This window comes from Thamnophis sirtalis, unplaced genomic scaffold (assembly GCF_051295495.1).
Source record: "Thamnophis sirtalis isolate CommonGarterSnake01/CBP01778 unplaced genomic scaffold, rThaSir2_p1.2 scaffold_4, whole genome shotgun sequence".
In the NCBI taxonomy this organism is placed as follows: domain Eukaryota; kingdom Metazoa; phylum Chordata; class Lepidosauria; order Squamata; family Natricidae; genus Thamnophis; species Thamnophis sirtalis.
In genome coordinates, this window is record NW_028261384.1 from 126048729 (window position 1) to 126065707 (window position 16979).

Here is a 16979-nt window from a genome sequence, read left to right on the forward strand (position 1 = left end):
TGTCTATGGATATTCTCAATCATCCAGGCCATGGTTGTCCCAAAAGTGCTTTTTCAAGAGCCAACCAGGACTTTCTGGAGCTGAAGAAGCTTCTTGGATGAGAAGCGAAACATCTTCAAAGAAAAACCAGAAAGTCCAGTTGTCAGGCCTGCAGCGGTTCCTTTAAGAATCTTTGGCCTGCCACACTCTTATTAAGAGGGGGAATTTAGCAAAGGGTAGAATGTGTTGTTTTCAAAATAAGAAATTCCTTCCTAGAAGCTCAAGGTCATCTTTTGTCTCCCAAACCTTTACACCTGGACGGAAGCAGTTAGGCGTAGACGCCAGCATGGAAGAAGAAGATTGGGCCATGTGATGGACTGTGGGTGTGGGGGCAAGATCATGAACTTTTAACTGGGTGGGATTCTGATGTAACTTCCAGAGTCGGAATCCCATAGCACTATGCCAACGTGCCTGCTTTATTAAATTGGAACTTTAAGCATAGTTTTGGCTTCGACTCTGATTTAATTTTACATGGTATTTGGAACGCTTACACCAGTTGCCTCTCGAAAAAGCATCTTTGGGACATATAAGATGATATATTTACCCATTTTGTGGATTTATAATTTGCATTCCTGTTGACCAGGCTGATAGTAAATAGTACTTAAACTCTGAAAAACCATGCCATCTGCTAAGCAAAACAAACTTCTTGTCCCTATTTTACGACCTGTCTTTCCAGTTTTATGAGCCACTGTGGTTGTTAAGTTACTAACACAGTTGTTAAGCCAATCTGGCTTCCCCATTGACTTTGCTTGTCCCAAAGTTGCAAAAGTGATCGCATGACCCCGGGACACTGCAACTGTCATAAATATCAGTTGCCAAGCATCCAGATTTTGGTCACGTGACCATGGGGATGCAGCAATGGTCATAAATGTGAAAAGTGGTCATAAATCATTTTTTCAGTGCCTTTGTAACTTTTAACAGTCACTAACAAATGGTTGTAAGTTGAGGACTATGTATAGATCACTTGAAACTTGATTTCCTCTCTGTCATGCAGTAAAATGCTGGGTGAGTCTCATTTGTTTCTGCTGTCTTCTCACAGTATATCTGTATGTGTTTTGTGTGGGAACCAGGGGTGAAATGCTACCGGTTCGGATTGGTTTGCCCGAACTGGTAGCAAAGATGCCAGCTGTTCACCTAAACCAGGAGTGAAAAAATGATGAACCAGTTTTTCTGACAGGAGCGGCTTGACAAGAGGAAGAAGACATTTGAAGCCCATATCCAGGATCTGTCTGTGTGTGGTGGCTCTTGATGCACTCACTCCAGCCTCAGTCCACTCCTTGTGAAAGTCCCCAACACTTTTGATTGGCCTTTTCCTGACAATCCTCTCCAGGCTGCAGTCATTCCTGCTGCTTGTGCACCTTTTTCTTCCACACTTTTCCCTTCCACATAACCTTCTATTAATGTGCTCTGATACAGCACTTTGGGAACATCCAACTTCTTTTGCAATTACCGGTTGAGGCTTTCCCTCCTTATGGAAGGTATCAATGATGGTTTTCTGCACAATTGTTAGGTCAGCAGTCTTTCCCATGATTGTGATTCCTACTGAACCAGACTGAGAGGCCATTTAAAGGCTCAGGAACCCTTTGCAGGTGTTATGGCTTAATTAGCTGATTAGAGTGGGACACTTTGAGCCTAGAATATTGCACCTTTTCACAATATTCTAATTTTCTGAGATTGTGGATTTGAGGTTTTCATGAGTTGTAAGTCATAATCATCACAATTATGACAAATCACGGCTTGAACTATCTTGCTTTGCATGTAATGAGTCTATCTCATATATTAGTTTCACCTTTTAAGTTGCATTACTGAAATAAATGAACTTTTCCACGATATTCTAATTTTTTGAATTTCACCTATATTAACTAGAAAGCAATATTTCCTGCTTTCTAGGTAATCTAAATTGCGTGGCACAGCGGATTTCCTCCCCTCACTGTTCGCTTATTCGCTTGCCAGGCGCGCTTGGTAATAGCCTCTACCCAACTGCCTGGATGTCATTTTAATATTCTGTGCATGCACAGAAGGTCCTATGCATGTGTGGAGATGAATGTGCATGTAAACACTCATGCTCACATTTCTACCAAACCGGTAGCAAAGTTAAGTGGATTTTACCCCTGGTGGGAATCACACAATTAACTACATACACTCTGCTTTGAGGTATCTAATGGGAATGGAGGAGGAGCAATACTTAGAATGGAGCATTCAGCAGAATTCCAAGAGATGATCTCAAAACTTCTCTCATTCAAAGAATTTCCTGGAATTTTTCCCCCCCCAACAATAGTTAAATCTACTTTATACTTTCACTCTTCAGCAAAGATAATGCCAAAGAAGCTTCCTTGTGTGCATAACTGTTTTTGATATGGCCATGGCTTGGAAACACTGGATCAGAGCAGTGGTGAAATTCAAAAATGTTTACTACTGGTTCTGTGGCTGTGGCTTGATGGGCATGGCAGGGGAAAGATACTTCAAAATCCCCATTCCCACCCCACTCTGGAGCAAGTCAGAGGTGGTATTTGCCGATTCTCTGAACTACTCAAAATTTCCGCTACCCATTCTCTAGAACCTGTCAGAACCTGCTGAATTTCACCCCTGTATCAGAGAAGGTCTTGGGTGTGGAGAATGACAATTAGCTGAACATGAACGAGTAGTCTAAGGCAGCTTCTAGAATGACTAACTCAGTTCTGTGATGCATTGGAAGAAATGTTATACCAAAGACTTATTGTTGCCATCCAGATGTTGCTATCCAGATGTTGCTATAGATATTGCTATGTGATGGACAGCCATATAAATTGTTTAACCATATATGCACATACATACAATCACTATGTACTTGGCACTGGTGAGATCCCATTCTCAGTCACATTAATCAATTAGGACATATGCAGATAATTAAGTATAATCCTTATTTTCATTGTACTTAAATGCAACGAAATTCCAATAACCATGAAGATGACACTGTGTTCTGACCTAGGCTTCCTGAGAAAGCATAAATCACACTCTTTGTCCCAAAACCCTCTTTTTATTTAAATGGCTGTGAATTATGGTCATTCCCAACCCGTAATGATTCAGAAACAGTCTAAGAAGAGTCCAACAGAAGTCTGCCATAGTCTTTCAGGATAAGGCTGATAAGCACCCACCTTTCTCTCCCTTGAAATGCTGCCAGAGACCTAATTGCCAATTAGTTTTGCAATGCCAAATGGACCACAGAGTCAAACAGAGTTTCGGAGTATGAACCGACCAGAATGAACAAAATTGCTTCCTGCAAAGACTCACATCCATTTGCTCCTCTTTTATGTCTTATGGGAGGGGTCAATCATCTCCAAGCCTTACTTCCAAGTCACTCCTTTTGTCTTAACTGTTCTTGCCTTCTGGCAGCTCTGTGCATGTGCACACTGGGAACAGGCTCACATTGTTCTTCTGCCTTGCTGATGTCAGACTCTGGAGGCAGCATATCACCACTAAATGAACTTGGCCCCATCTCTGCCTCAAATTCAGTGCCCTTGTCCGAGCCTTCCCCAGACTCCAGGACTGGCCCATGTTCCTCCCCTCCCCTCCTCACTGCCTGACACTGCTGCCAGCTCTGCAGCTGCTGGCAGATCACAACAAAAAAAAAGAGCCGAGGTGGCGCAGTGGTTAGAGTGAAGTACTGCAGGCCACTTCAGCTGACTGTTATCTGCAGTTCAGCGGTTCAAATCTCACCGGCTCAAGGTTGACTCAGCCTTCCATTCTTCCGAGGTGGGTGAAATGAGGACCCAGACTGTGGGGGCAATATGCTGACTCTGTAAACCGCTTAGAGAAGCCCTATGAAGCGGTATACAAGTCTAACTGCTATTGCTATTGCTAACACACTGAGGACCAAGCCAATGACAGTAGGTTGAAGGAACTTGAGATGTTCAATCTCAAAAGAAGAGAGGGTGAGATGCATCATAGTACGTGAGAATGACCAGGAGGGAGAGTATCAGACTGGACAACCAACATTTAAAGATGTCTGAACCCACAAAAAGGGAATATGTCATAGGAAACATTTCAGAAGAGACCCTCCCTAGTCTTCTAAAGACACTAAAAGGAAAGGAGGGAGAAATACTTTGAGACTTCCAAGATTCTGTTAACATAATCTTACCATAAAGATAAGAGTTCACACTCTTGTCTATGCTTCTTGTCTGGGCTACCTCAAAGGGCAAACAACATAAAAGCTATCTTCAGATTTCTCAAAAGAAGCTACAAAATTATCTTCTATGGAGCCAAAAAGTGAAGATAGCAATAATGGGTAAAAGTTGCAACTATTTAAATATTGTTTAAATATAAAGAAAAACATCATGGTGATAAGATCTGAATAACAGAGGACTAGTTATTCTATGAAGGTTGTGGATTCTTCATTGTGCAAAGTTAATCCTCACTGCTATTAGGACATGTAATATTAAATACATACTTTTCTTATCAGTTTTTCCCCTAATCCCTAATAAAAACAGTTCAGGTTTAAAATCTACATCTTTCCCTATTATCATTTCTAGCCATCTATGTATTTTTGCCCCCCCCTTTTTTTTTTTTGCCTTTAACACAAGTCCATGATAAAGTGTGCCCATGATTATAATCATTATTATGATTATGATCAATGATGCATATTGCTCGATCTATAGTACTTATGACCCAGTGTTGGGTTCCTATTGGTTCAGACCGGTTCAGCCAAACCTGTAGCACCTTGGCGGCTTGGGTCGCTGGAACCGGCAGCGACCCAGGCCTGCCACACCCCCAAACCAGTTCTCCCTATGGCGCCACCACCTTCTTTTTTGCTTCTGCGCATGCAGAGAGCAATTTTAGTTGTACTGTGCATGCACACACAGGGCACATCAAGCGTGCATGATGCATCCCTAAGGGAACCGGCAGTAGCCTTTGCCAGAACCCACCCCTGTTATAACCATATGGTGGTCTATGACTGTAATAAAATTTGATTTGATGCATTTGATGTATAACAAAAGAACAGGAAATGTATAACCAAGTAAGCAAGCAAAAGAACAAATAAGAATAACTTTTCAATTGGCCAAAATACTCTACTAGTTTTAACTTAATTGTGCTAAAATGTAAGTTGGCTAAAACTTTGTCATCATTTTCTTTGAGGCTGATGGATCAAGCAATCAATCTATTCAGATCTTTAATGAGAACTCCCAACTATCTTGCTGAGGTCCAAAGAGATCTATTAGTTATTTTTTTCCCCATACTTTCATTTGCCAGTTTTATGATTAGAGTCCAGGCAAATTCAAAAGCAATTCACTGATGCCCCAAAGACCTGTGTGATTTGACAGTGGCAAATATGTGTAACCTCCAGGGCGAGTATGTAAGGTAAAGCAGACAGATCGGGTAGAATAATCTTAATCTCTTTAAATTTTTCTTCAAAGAAGAAGTGCATAAAAGTTGGAATCTGAACGTTAACTCTGCAATATTTACCATAAATCTGGCTTTAGAGATTTTTGCAAACCACATAGAGATGGTACTGTAATTGTTGTTATTGTTATTGAATCCAAGTTATAGGAATAAAAGATTTTATTGCAGTATTCTCTTTCCTTCAAAGACCAGACAAAAGCATCTAATAAGTAGGACTTGATGCAATCAGTTGTTGCCTATTTTTCTCTCCAAATCATAGAATTCACAGGTAAGCTGGGGCTAAATCTGGGGTATTATATCAAGTATTTATTCATTTGTTTCTCTATGAAGTCATTTCTTCTGTTTTCACATCTCTCTCTCTGTCTCTGTCTCTGTCTCTGTCTGTCTGTCTGTCTGTCTGTCTGTCTCTGTCTCTGTCTCTGTCTCTGTCTCTGTCTCTGTCTCTGTCTCTGTCTCTGTCTCTGTCTCTGTCTCTGTCTCTGTCTCTGTCTCTGTCTCTGTCTCTGTCTGTCTGTCTGTCTGTCTGTCTCTCCCTCCCTCTCTCCTTCCCCGCTTCTCCAGACGTGGAGAAAACTATGAGTATAATTCAGTTGATGGAAACGTTTTCATTTGAAGACTAGCATCAGCATTTCTTTAAAAAAAAGTTCCTTATATGTTTGTGCGTGAAATCTTAAACAAGTTAAAGTGTGAAACTACGAAAGCGAATCCACCATGAATGAAAACAATTATTTGCCATTATTTCTTTGATTTAAATAATTTTCTCTTTAATATTTTGAATGACCAGCACATAATTCAATGTATTTAACTTGTAGAATTTGTTTTAAAATGTACCCCTCTCCAGAGAGGCAATTACTCTTGACATTTTGAGTATACCAATCATAGAAATTATTATTTTTCCCTTTCTTTCAAACCAGTATTAAACTACAGAAAATTAGATTTTGAAGAACTGCTTGATGGATTTGCTACTCTCTTAAAAGTTGTTGTGAATGTTGACATTGTTTGCAGAGGTTCAGAGAAGAATATGGCATTATAACAATAAACTATTTCACTTCTTCTTCTTCTTCTTCTTCTTCTTCTTCTTCTTCTTCTTCTTCTTCTTCTTCTTCTTCTTCTACTACTACTACTACTACTACTACTACTAATAATAATAATAATAAGTACCTTAATAACAAATAATAAGTACCTTATTATATTTTCTTTTTTCTTTGTCATAGTTTTTTCACTTTTATTGTTAAAGCATTTTTATGCTGTTTTTTCTCTTTAACAATGCGTACATTGCCATCGCTATTATTTTCATGTTTTGTTTTTTTGTTTTAATAAAAATTTTGTTTTAATAAAAATCAATAAAAAGAAATTCTAAAAAGGAGAAATTATAGCTACATAATGTACTAAAGGACTGATTAGGCTGGCTCCTATTGCTATCCAAAGTTTTGATCTGCTCATTATCTCTATTTTTTGTAATGTTTCAATAAATTATTGTGAACAATAATATTGAAAGTAGGAAACCCTAATTAGTAGCACTAGTTATTAGAAAGTATTTTGAATCCCAAGAATTTAACTGAATCAGAGCTAGATATTTATTACCTAATTATTACATATTAACATGATTATCCTCATATTTATTATTCTACTCATTTCAACAAATTTTGAATTTCAAGTATGAATGTGAGTTTGATATTCATACACCAACACTGAGATATTTACACGTTTGTCTCCAAATTTTTGGGATTGTAATCCCAAAATATTTGAAAATATCCTCTTATTGAGGAAAGTTTGTTTAATGAGGGCAGGAACAGACAGAAGCTACATGGATGAGAAATAAGAGAATTACAGAGTTGGCAGAGAACTTGAAGGTCTTCTAGCCCACCCCCACCCCCACATAGGCAGGAAACCCTATACCATTTCAGACAAATGGTTATCCAACATCTTCTTAAAAACTTCCAGTGATGGAACAATGACTAATTCTTGAGGCAAGATGTTCTGTTGATTAATTGTTCTGTCAGGAAATGTCTCCTTAGTTCTAGGTTGCTTCTCTTCTTGGTTAGTTTCCACCCATTGCTTCTTGTCCTGTCCTTGGGTGCTTTGGAGGATAGCTTGACTTCCTTTTCTTTGAGATAGCCCCTCAAATAACTGCTGTCACTGCTACCTAACACTGCTACCCCTGGTCTTTCTTTTCACTGGACAAGCCATAACCACTTCCTCCTACTGTTCTTCATATGTCTTAGTCTCCAGCCATCTAAAGCTTTGTTTTCAGCCCTTCCTTTCAGCAAGAGTGGTACCTCCAGAATTAAAGTTGAGTCCTGTTGACTAATAGAATAGAATTGGATAACAGTGTTGGAAGGGACCTTGGAGGTCTTCTAGTCCAACCTCCTGCTTAGGCAGGAAACCCTACACCACTTCAGATAAATGGTTATTCAACATCTTTAAAACTTCCAGTGTTGGAGCAACTACAACTTCTGGAGGCAGGTTGTTCCACTGATTAATTGTTCTAACTGTCAGGAAATGTCTCCTTAGTTCTAGGTTGCTTCTCTCCTTGATGAGTTTCCACCCATTGCTTCTTGTTCTACCCTCAGGTGTTTTGGAGAATAGTTTGACTCCCTCTTCTTTGTGGCAGCACCTGAGATATTGGAACGCTGCTATCACATCTCTCCTAGTCCTTCTTTTCATTAAACTAGACATGCCAAATTCTGCAGCTCAGTGTTGGGTTCCAGATCCCGTTGCAACTGGTACGGTTGCAACGGGACCCGGCATCCTCCACATGAACACATGAAGCACACACATGTGTCTTATCTTTCAGCAATGCCTCCAGAAGCCTCCACGATGCTCCAGCTTCTTGGCGGAGCGTCGCATAGGTGCTGTACGCACCATGCTCGTGCGTGGAAGCTCTGAAGGTTTTAAAGGACAGGTAAGAAGCGCAGGTGGGTGGGTAGACCCTCCGGAGCACTGTACCAGAACTGTACCCAGTGCTCCGGGCAGGCTCTGATATGCCCGTACTGGGGCGTACTGCCTGCAACCCACTTCTGCTGCAACTGTTCTTCATATGTTTTAGCCTCCAGTCCCTAATCATCTTTATTACTCTTCTCTGCACTCTTTCTAGAGCCTCAACATCTTATTAATAATGATATTATATTTTTTTTCCTTTGGGCTTTCCCTTCCCTTGGAAGCAAATCATATCTGAAGAAAGAATCCTGCTGTCTCATAGAATGAATCTGTTCTCTTCCACCACCACTCAACCTCCAAATGCTGATAAGATGGATTTCCAGAAAAAGAATGGCACAAGGATCAATGAATTCCTGTTGGCAGCCATTTCTCCCACATGGCAGTCCCAAGTTGTTCTCTTCGTGGTCTTCCTCCTAGTCTACACAGCCACCATCGTAGGAAACACCCTCATAATGTTAACAGTGGGATTTGCTCCCCAATTACGCACCCCCATGTATTTCCTGCTAGGGAATCTGTCCTTCCTGGATCTTTGCTACTCTACAGTGACAGCTCCCAAAATGCTGGTTGACTTTTTGGTTGAGAAGAGAAGCATCTCCTTTGAGGCCTGCATGGTCCAACTCTTTTTTCTCCACTTTGTAGGTGCTGCAGAGATGTTTCTCCTCACCGTCATGGCCTATGACAGGTATGTTGCCATTTGCAAGCCTTTGCATTATCCCAGTATCATGAACAGGCAGCTCTGCAGTTGGCTTGTAGCAGCCTCATGGATGGGTGGTTTAACTCATTCCACAGTCCAGACTATCCTCACCATGAGGTTACCCTTCTGTGGACCCAACTGGGTGGACAACTTCTTCTGTGATGTGCCACCGGTCATTAAACTGGCTTGCACCGACACATATGTCATCGAGCTCCTCATGGTCTCCAATAGTGGCCTTATCTCCACCAGCTGCTTTATCATCTTGTTGACCTCCTACACCACCATCCTAGTGAAAATACGTTCTCCTGATGGGCGCCGCAAAGCTCTCAGCGTCTGCGCTTCCCACCTAATTGTAGTGACTTTGTTCTTTGGGCCATGTATCTTCATCTACGCTCGTCCCTTCTCCACTTTCTCAGTGGACAAACTTGTCTCCCTCCTTTACAATATTATCACTCCTATGTTGAATCCCTTGATCTATACTTTGAGAAACAAAGAAGTGAAAATGGCCATGAGCAAGCTGAGAAGCAAGGAAATAATTGTTGACAGTGATGGGAAATAGGTGGGATTCCTCCCCCCTTTCCCTTATTTTATATTAATTTGTATTAGTGTTTAATCTTCCCTTTTTTAAAGCTTCAGGTTTACATATATACCCATGTTTCCCCGAAAATAAGAATGGGTTTTATATTAATTTTTGCTCCAAAAATGCATTAGGGCTTATTTTCCAGTTATGTCTTATTAATATGCCATTAAATGCCTCTGTCCAGCTGATAATCTTAACTGGGGCTTGTTTGGGGGATAGAAGGTAAACGTTCCCCTTGCACATATGTGCTAGTCATTTTTGACTCTAGGGGGCGGTGCTCATCTCAGTTTCAAAGCTGAAGAGCCAGTGCTGTCCGAAGACATCTCTGTGGTCATGTGGCTGGCATGGCTAAACACCGAAGGCGCATGGAGCATTACCTTCCCACCAAAGGTGGTTCCTATTTTTCTACTTCCATTGTTTTACATGCTTTCAAATTGCTAGGTTGGCAGCAGCTGGGTCAAGTAATGGGAGCTCACGCCATTACACGGCACTAGGGTTTCAAACCTCTGAATTGCCGACCTTTCTGATCAACAAGCTCAGCATCTTAGCCACTGAGCCACCACGTCCCTTTTATTTTGGCGATTGGGGTCCTGAAAAATCATGCTAGGATTTATTTTCCATTTGGATCTTATTTTCGGAGGAAACAAAGGATATGGAAATAGGTAGAAATCCAAACAGGAGAACAATTTTCGCCTATACTGTTTTCATGTTCATAACTACATAAAGTTATTATTTAGCTTCTGGTTCTGGTCAAATATTTGTTTGTCTTTTCCTACATACAGATAGTCCTCTACCATTGCAACCATTTGTTTAGTGACTATTTGAAGTTACAACAGACTAATGAAATGTTTTCACACTTAAGGTAGTCGCATCATTAGAATTCAGAGGCTTGGCAACTGGCACGTATTTGTGATGGTTGCAGGGTCCCGGGGTCATGAGATCACCCTTTTGTGGACCTTCTGACAAGCGACCTAAATGGGGAAGTCAGATTCACTTCACAAGCGCATACCCTCACTCAACAACTGTGGCAAGGAAGATGGTAAAATGGGACAAAAGTCACTTAACTTGCTTAGCCAGGGACATTTCGGGCTGAATTGCAGTCGTAAGCGGAAGATTACTTGTGGTTGACCATAATAAAAATAAAATTTAAAAAAAGGCATGAACTTTATTTATGGTTATAACTGAGATGAAATCTTTTTTCCCCCCGTTTTCTTTCTTCTTCCATTTCAATCTGTTCATAATAACATTTTAAAGGTATTTTATGCATTCATGGATACTGGATACTGTAGGGTGTTTTTTTTTTGTATTAGTGTTTAATCTTCCCTTTTTAACAGGATGCAATCTTAAGATACTAATCAACATGATATAATTTTACTACACCTGTCATGGCCCCCATCGGCGCCTGAATCTGCAGGTGAGGAGAAGCCAGAGCTAGAGCAAACATGGATCGAGGGAGTGACTTCATTGGCTTCAGAGGAATGCGGGGAGGAGCAGGCTGAGGCAGCGGGTGTGGGTTCTGGCTTCTTTTACTGCCAGTTCGCTCAGGGATGCACTTATGGGAGCATGTGCACGTGCGTGCTTGATGTGCACTATGCACAGAAATAAAAACAATTCTCCACAGGTGCAGAAGCAAAAAACAAAATGGCGGCACCATATAGAATAGAATAGAATAGAATAGAATAGAATAGAATAGGGCAGGGCAGGGCAGGGCAGAACAGACAGGACAGGACAGAAGAGAATAGGGAATGGAATGGAATGGAATGGAATGGAATAGAATAGAATAGAATAGAATAGAATAGAATAGAATAGAATAGAATAGAATAGAATAGGGAATGGGATGGAATAGAATAGAATAGGACAGGACAGAAGAGAATAGGGAATGGGATGGAATAAAATAGAATAGAACAGAACAAAACAGAACAGGGAATGGAATAGAGTAGAGTAAAATAGAATAGAATAGAATAGGACAGGACAGAAGAGAATAGGGAATGGAATGGAATGGAATGGAATGGAATAAAATAGAACAGAACAGAACAGAACAGAATAGGAAGCGGAGTAGAGTAGAGTAGAGTAGAATCGAATCGAATAATAACTTTATTATCACTTTGAATGTACACTAATTGGCATACATTAAAGTGAAATTTTGCTGCATATACAGTAGCTCTTGAAGGATCACCACCTCCAATATACACTACATAAGCATGACAAAATAAATCAATAAATGAATACAAAATTATACATATACCCACATATATTCTATGACACAGAGAAACAACACAGTCTAGTTCAGATGTATACTTGTACATAGGGAGAAAAATGAATCTTGTGACTTTACCGGATAGATGACCTAGGGAACAAAGCTGTTACAGAATCTGGTACTCTGGCTTAATATGAACAAGCAAAGTACCGAGTCCCAAAAGTAAGGGAATCCGAATCCAAAAATTGAAGTAAGACAGCTTTTGTTCCTAGCTCTCTCACCACCTTTGTTCAATTGCATTTAATACTAAGAGATTGCCTGGACCTGCAATTTTCTTGGCAAGGTTTTTTCCAATGTAGTTTGCATTGCCTTCTTCCTAGGGCTGATAGAAAGTGATTGGTCCAAGATCACCCAGCTGGCTTTACTCCTAATGCAGGACTAGAACCCACAATTTTCCAGTTTCTTGCCTGATGCCTTGACTACTACCCTGTTTCCCCCCAAAATAATACCTCCCCGGGTAATAATCCCAATCGGGCTTTGGAGCGCATGCTCTAAAATAAGCCGTCCCCTGAAAATAAGCCATCTTCAAAAATATTGCAATGCAGCAGCAGCCAGAAGGTGACCTTACTCACTGCCTCCTGCATCTCAAAAATAATAAGATCTCCCCCCAAAAAAGCAATTGGTTCTTTCTGGGGGTCAAAAGAAAATAAGACCCTGTCTTATTTTTGGGAAAATATGGCAAATCAAACTTTCTCTTGGCAGGAAAAAAAATAGCAATAGCAGTTAGACTTATATACCGCTTCATAGGGCTCTCAGCCCTCTCTAAGCAGTTTACAGAGTCAGCATATCGCCCCCACAGTCAGGGTCCTCATTTTACCCACCTCGGAAGGATGGAAGGCTGAGTCAACCCTGAGCCGGTGAGATTTGAACCGCTGAACTGCAGCTAATAGTCAGCTGAAGTGGTTGCTGTACTGCACTCTAACCACTGCGCCACCTCGGCATATTAGTATTAAAATGATTTGGGAGATGTCAAAATTAAATTGTTAGGACAAAATGTAAATTGTTTGGAAAGAACTCCAAGAGATGAAATCAAATGAACATAGAAGATGGGAACACAATCTGGGTCCTCATTATACCCATCTCGAAAGAATGGAAAGCTGAGCCATTCAGAATCGAACTTCTGGCAATTAGCAGAATTAGCCTGCAATACAAAATTCTAACCACTGCTCTACCTCAGCTCTTATACCTTGATGCTACCTTTTTTTTTTAAAGAAAAAACCTCTGCTGAACAATATGCTGGTGGTCAAAAATAGAGACATGATAGCAGTGTTCTGATATCTCAGGTGCTGTCACAAAAAAGAGGGGGGGGGTCAACCTATTCTCCAAAGCACCTGAGGGTAAAAAAAGAAGCAATGGATGGAAACTAATCAAGGAGAGAAGCAACTTAGAACTAAAGGAGAAATTTCCTGACAGTTAGAACAATTAATCAGTGGAACAGCTTGCCTCCAGAAGTTGTGAATGCCCCAACACTGGAAATTTTTAAGAAGATGTTGGATAACCATTTGTCTGAATTGGTTGGTGTAGGGATTCCTGCCTAAGCAGGGGGTTGGACTAGAAGACCGCCAAGGTCCCTTCCAACTCTGTTATTCTATTCTAGTATGGGCCACTATTGGTTTTCTTTGAACAGTTTTAAAATGTACACAGGTATCCCTTGACTCATGTACATAGGTACATAAAACAAATGTACACAGGTAGAGCTTGATTAATTGTATGTCCACAATTGAGTCAAAAATTTCTGTTGCTAAGGGAGACAAATTTTAAGTGAGTTTTGCCTCATCTTATGACCTTTCTCTCCACCGTTGTTGATAAATGAATCACTACAGTTGTTAGTAACATGGTTGCAAAGTCAATCTGGCTTCTCCGTTGACTTTGCTTGTCGCAAAAGATTATCATGTAACTGCAAATTTATAACTGCAACTGTTCACCATTGATTGATTCACCATTGAATCAAAATTCAGATGCTTGACTCAGTTGCCAAGCATCTGAATTTTGATTCAATGGTGAATCAATCAATGGTAAGTGTGAAAAAAGGGTCAAAAGTTGATCACACGTGACTCTGGGACACTGCAACTGTCGTAAATACAAGCATGTTGCCAAGCCTCCAAATTTTTATTGTGTAACAATAGAGGTGCTTCACAGTTGCAATGCATTTCTGAGAAAGTTGGACCATAAGAAAGGCTGAGTGCCAAAGAATGGAGGCCTATGAACTATGGTGCTGGGGAAGACTCCTGAGAGTCCCTTGGACTGCAAAGCCATCAAATTGGTCAGTCCTAAAGGAGATCAACCCTGGCTGTTCTTTAGAAGGCCACATATTGAAGATGAAACTCAAATACTTTGGCCACCAAATGAGAAGGAAGGACTCACTGGAGAAGAGCCTCATGCTGGGAAAGACTGAGGGCAAAAGAAGAAGGGGATGACAGAGAATGAGGTGGCTGAATGGAGTCACCGAAGCAGGAGGCATGAGCTTAAATGGACTCCAGGGGATGGTAAAGGACAGGAAGGCCTGGAGAAACGTTATCCATGGGGTCACGATGGAGCAGACATGACTTTGCAACTAACAACAAAAGATGCTGCAATGGTCATAAGTGTGAATAACACTCACTTTTTTCAAACCATGGGGATGCTACAATAATTGTATCTTCAAATGAATGTTTGTAAGTTGAGGACGTGTAAAGTAGCATTGATTTTTTTTAAAGAAAATGTTTGTCAAATACTAGTTTTATAATAAGGACCTTGGGGACTAAAAGAAGGAATTGTACTCTAGGGTCCAACTTGTACAGAGAAATACACAAACTTGTGGCAGAAAATAATATATCCATAGAAATTAATGGCTGCCAGATCTTAAGCCAGATGCAAGAAAGAAACACCCTATCCAGCTTTTCCTTTCTATCTACCTAATTTGTTCCCTAAACCTCTCAAACTTTCTTTATTAGTGTGAGGAAGAACTCTAATTCAGAAATTGACTGAAAAACTTCAAGGGTTGAATTCCGGTCTTCTAAAAATCTTCCAATAATGCACCTAACTCGGTCCATAAAATAATTTCTTTGTATTCCCTTCCTTTATATTCCCAGTTTCCATCACAACAGTTTCTATCATTTGTCTGCCTTTAACTGATCTGTATATTATAATGAAGCATTTGATAATTTCTACCTCAGATAAACTTCTCTAATATAGGAAAGGACCAGAAATGTGGCATGTTTTCTAAGAAGTTTCTCCATCTTCTGCAGACATATGAAGAAGGGCACAAAATTGGTTTTAAATTCAGGATATAGTATCTTTATTTTACTAACAGATGCTTAGCCAGTGGAAGAAGGTATGTACTGCTCAACAGAGCAATCTATGATAGGTTCTGTACTCTCTGCTTTCCAAAAATACATCACTGCTCCCAACTAATTTTATTAAAAAAAAACATTACAAAGAAAGTCACATTTTGCTATCACTTCTCACTGATATTAACAGAGAGATCCCTCTGATTTGTAAATCAACCACTAGTTTAATTTTGCACATACTCAACTTGTTTGAAACTCTAATATTTAATTCTGGAATTAATGCAGCGATGTTTTCTTCATCTTTCTATGGTGCTGTTCCATAGTCAGGGCTATTTGATACCCCCAACAAAAGTGATTTCTAGGAAACAGCTGAAGATCTAGAATATCTGCTGGATACTTCCAGAGGATTTTCAAAGCTAGTGTGATGCTTCTTAAAAAAAAAACCTATACGTTTTTATCTCCAGTATCAGAGACCACATGGAATTCGTAGATAAATTACTGAGGAAAGAAACTGTTTATTTGAATTCATGCTTTGAGGACTTGTTGGGTGTCTCATGCAAATGTGGGCTGGATGAAGACCAGGAAGTTGATGCTAAAACCTCATAAGATGGGAAAATGTCATGTACGAGAGTTTTTTGGGCTGTAAATGAGAGAGGGGGAAAAAACCTGTCAATTCTAGAGGATGTGGTTTTTCTCTTAAGAACAACTACCGTACTGTGATTTGGTGGGCTGATTGTCTCAAAACTGAATTACTCTAGAGTATATAATGTGACTGTGTCCTTTGAATGTTCCATAAGATACAATTGGGGTGAGACTGAGTTACTGATTGACCATGTTACTAAGGATTTAGAGCCTTAGTCTATGAAGTGTATGCCCAGCAATATGAACTAATTACCAATCTACCAGGATCAAGAAGCTTATCTTCATAGAAAGGTAAGTAAAGTCTTCTTTGAGTGGGCTTCATTCCTGGTCAATTCCTGTACATGTTCCTATGGTTTCTTTGGTAACTTTTGAGTTAAACAAAAATAGAGTAGAATCAATAGAATAGAATAGAATGGAATGGAATGGAATGGAATACAATGAAGGATAAAGGATAAAGGATAAAGGATAAAGGATAAAGGATAAAGGATAAAGGATAAAGGATAAAGGATAAAGGATAAAGGATAGAGGATAGAGGATAGAGGATAGAGGATAGAGGATAAAGGATAAAGGATAAAGGATAAAGGATAAAGGATAAAGGATAAAGGATAAAGGATAAAGGATAAAGGATAAAGGATAAAGGATAAAGCATAAAAGATAAAGGATAAAGGGTAAAGGGTAAAGAGTAAAGAGTAAAGAGTAAGGAATAAAGAGTAGAGTGGAGTAGATTAGAATAGAATAGAATAGAATAGAATAGAATAGAATAGAATAGAATAGATGGTTGGAAGGGACCTTGAAGGTTTTCTAGTCCAATCCCCTGCTCAGGCAGGAAACTCTTTCAGACAAATGATTGACCAATCTCTTCTTTAAAACCTCAAATGTTGCAGCACTCACAACTTCTGGAAGCAAGTCATTTCACTGATTAATAATTCTGTCCGGAAATTTCTCCTTAATTCTAGGTTGCTTCTCTCCTTGATTAGTTACCATCCATTGCTTCTTCTCTTCCCCTCGGGTGCTTTGGAGAATAGCTTGGCTCCCTCTTCTTTGTTGCAGACCCTGAGATATTTGAACATTGCTATCATGTCACCCTCTTTCTTTTCATCAAATTAGACATTCCCAATTCCTGCAACCATTCTTTATATGGGTTGGGGTGCCTTTAGTATTTTATTTAGTTGCCAATTTCCA

At 39.9% G+C, this 16979-nt stretch overlaps 1 protein-coding gene across 1 annotated transcript; it reads left to right on the plus strand.

Moving 5' to 3' along the window:
• Positions 1 to 8666: 8666 nt before the first annotated feature.
• LOC106539481 (olfactory receptor 4Q2-like) lies at positions 8667 to 9608 on the plus strand. Its single transcript, XM_014054281.2, has one exon. It carries the CDS (start codon positions 8667 to 8669, stop codon positions 9606 to 9608), a length of 942 nt encoding a protein of 313 aa, XP_013909756.1.
• The last annotated feature ends 7371 nt before the right edge of the window (positions 9609 to 16979 follow it).

Excerpts from the sequence above, each read along its gene's own strand:
- LOC106539481 (XM_014054281.2), top strand. The coding sequence starts at position 8,667 with ATGGATTTCCAGAAAAAGAATGGCACAAGGATCAATGAATTCCTGTTG.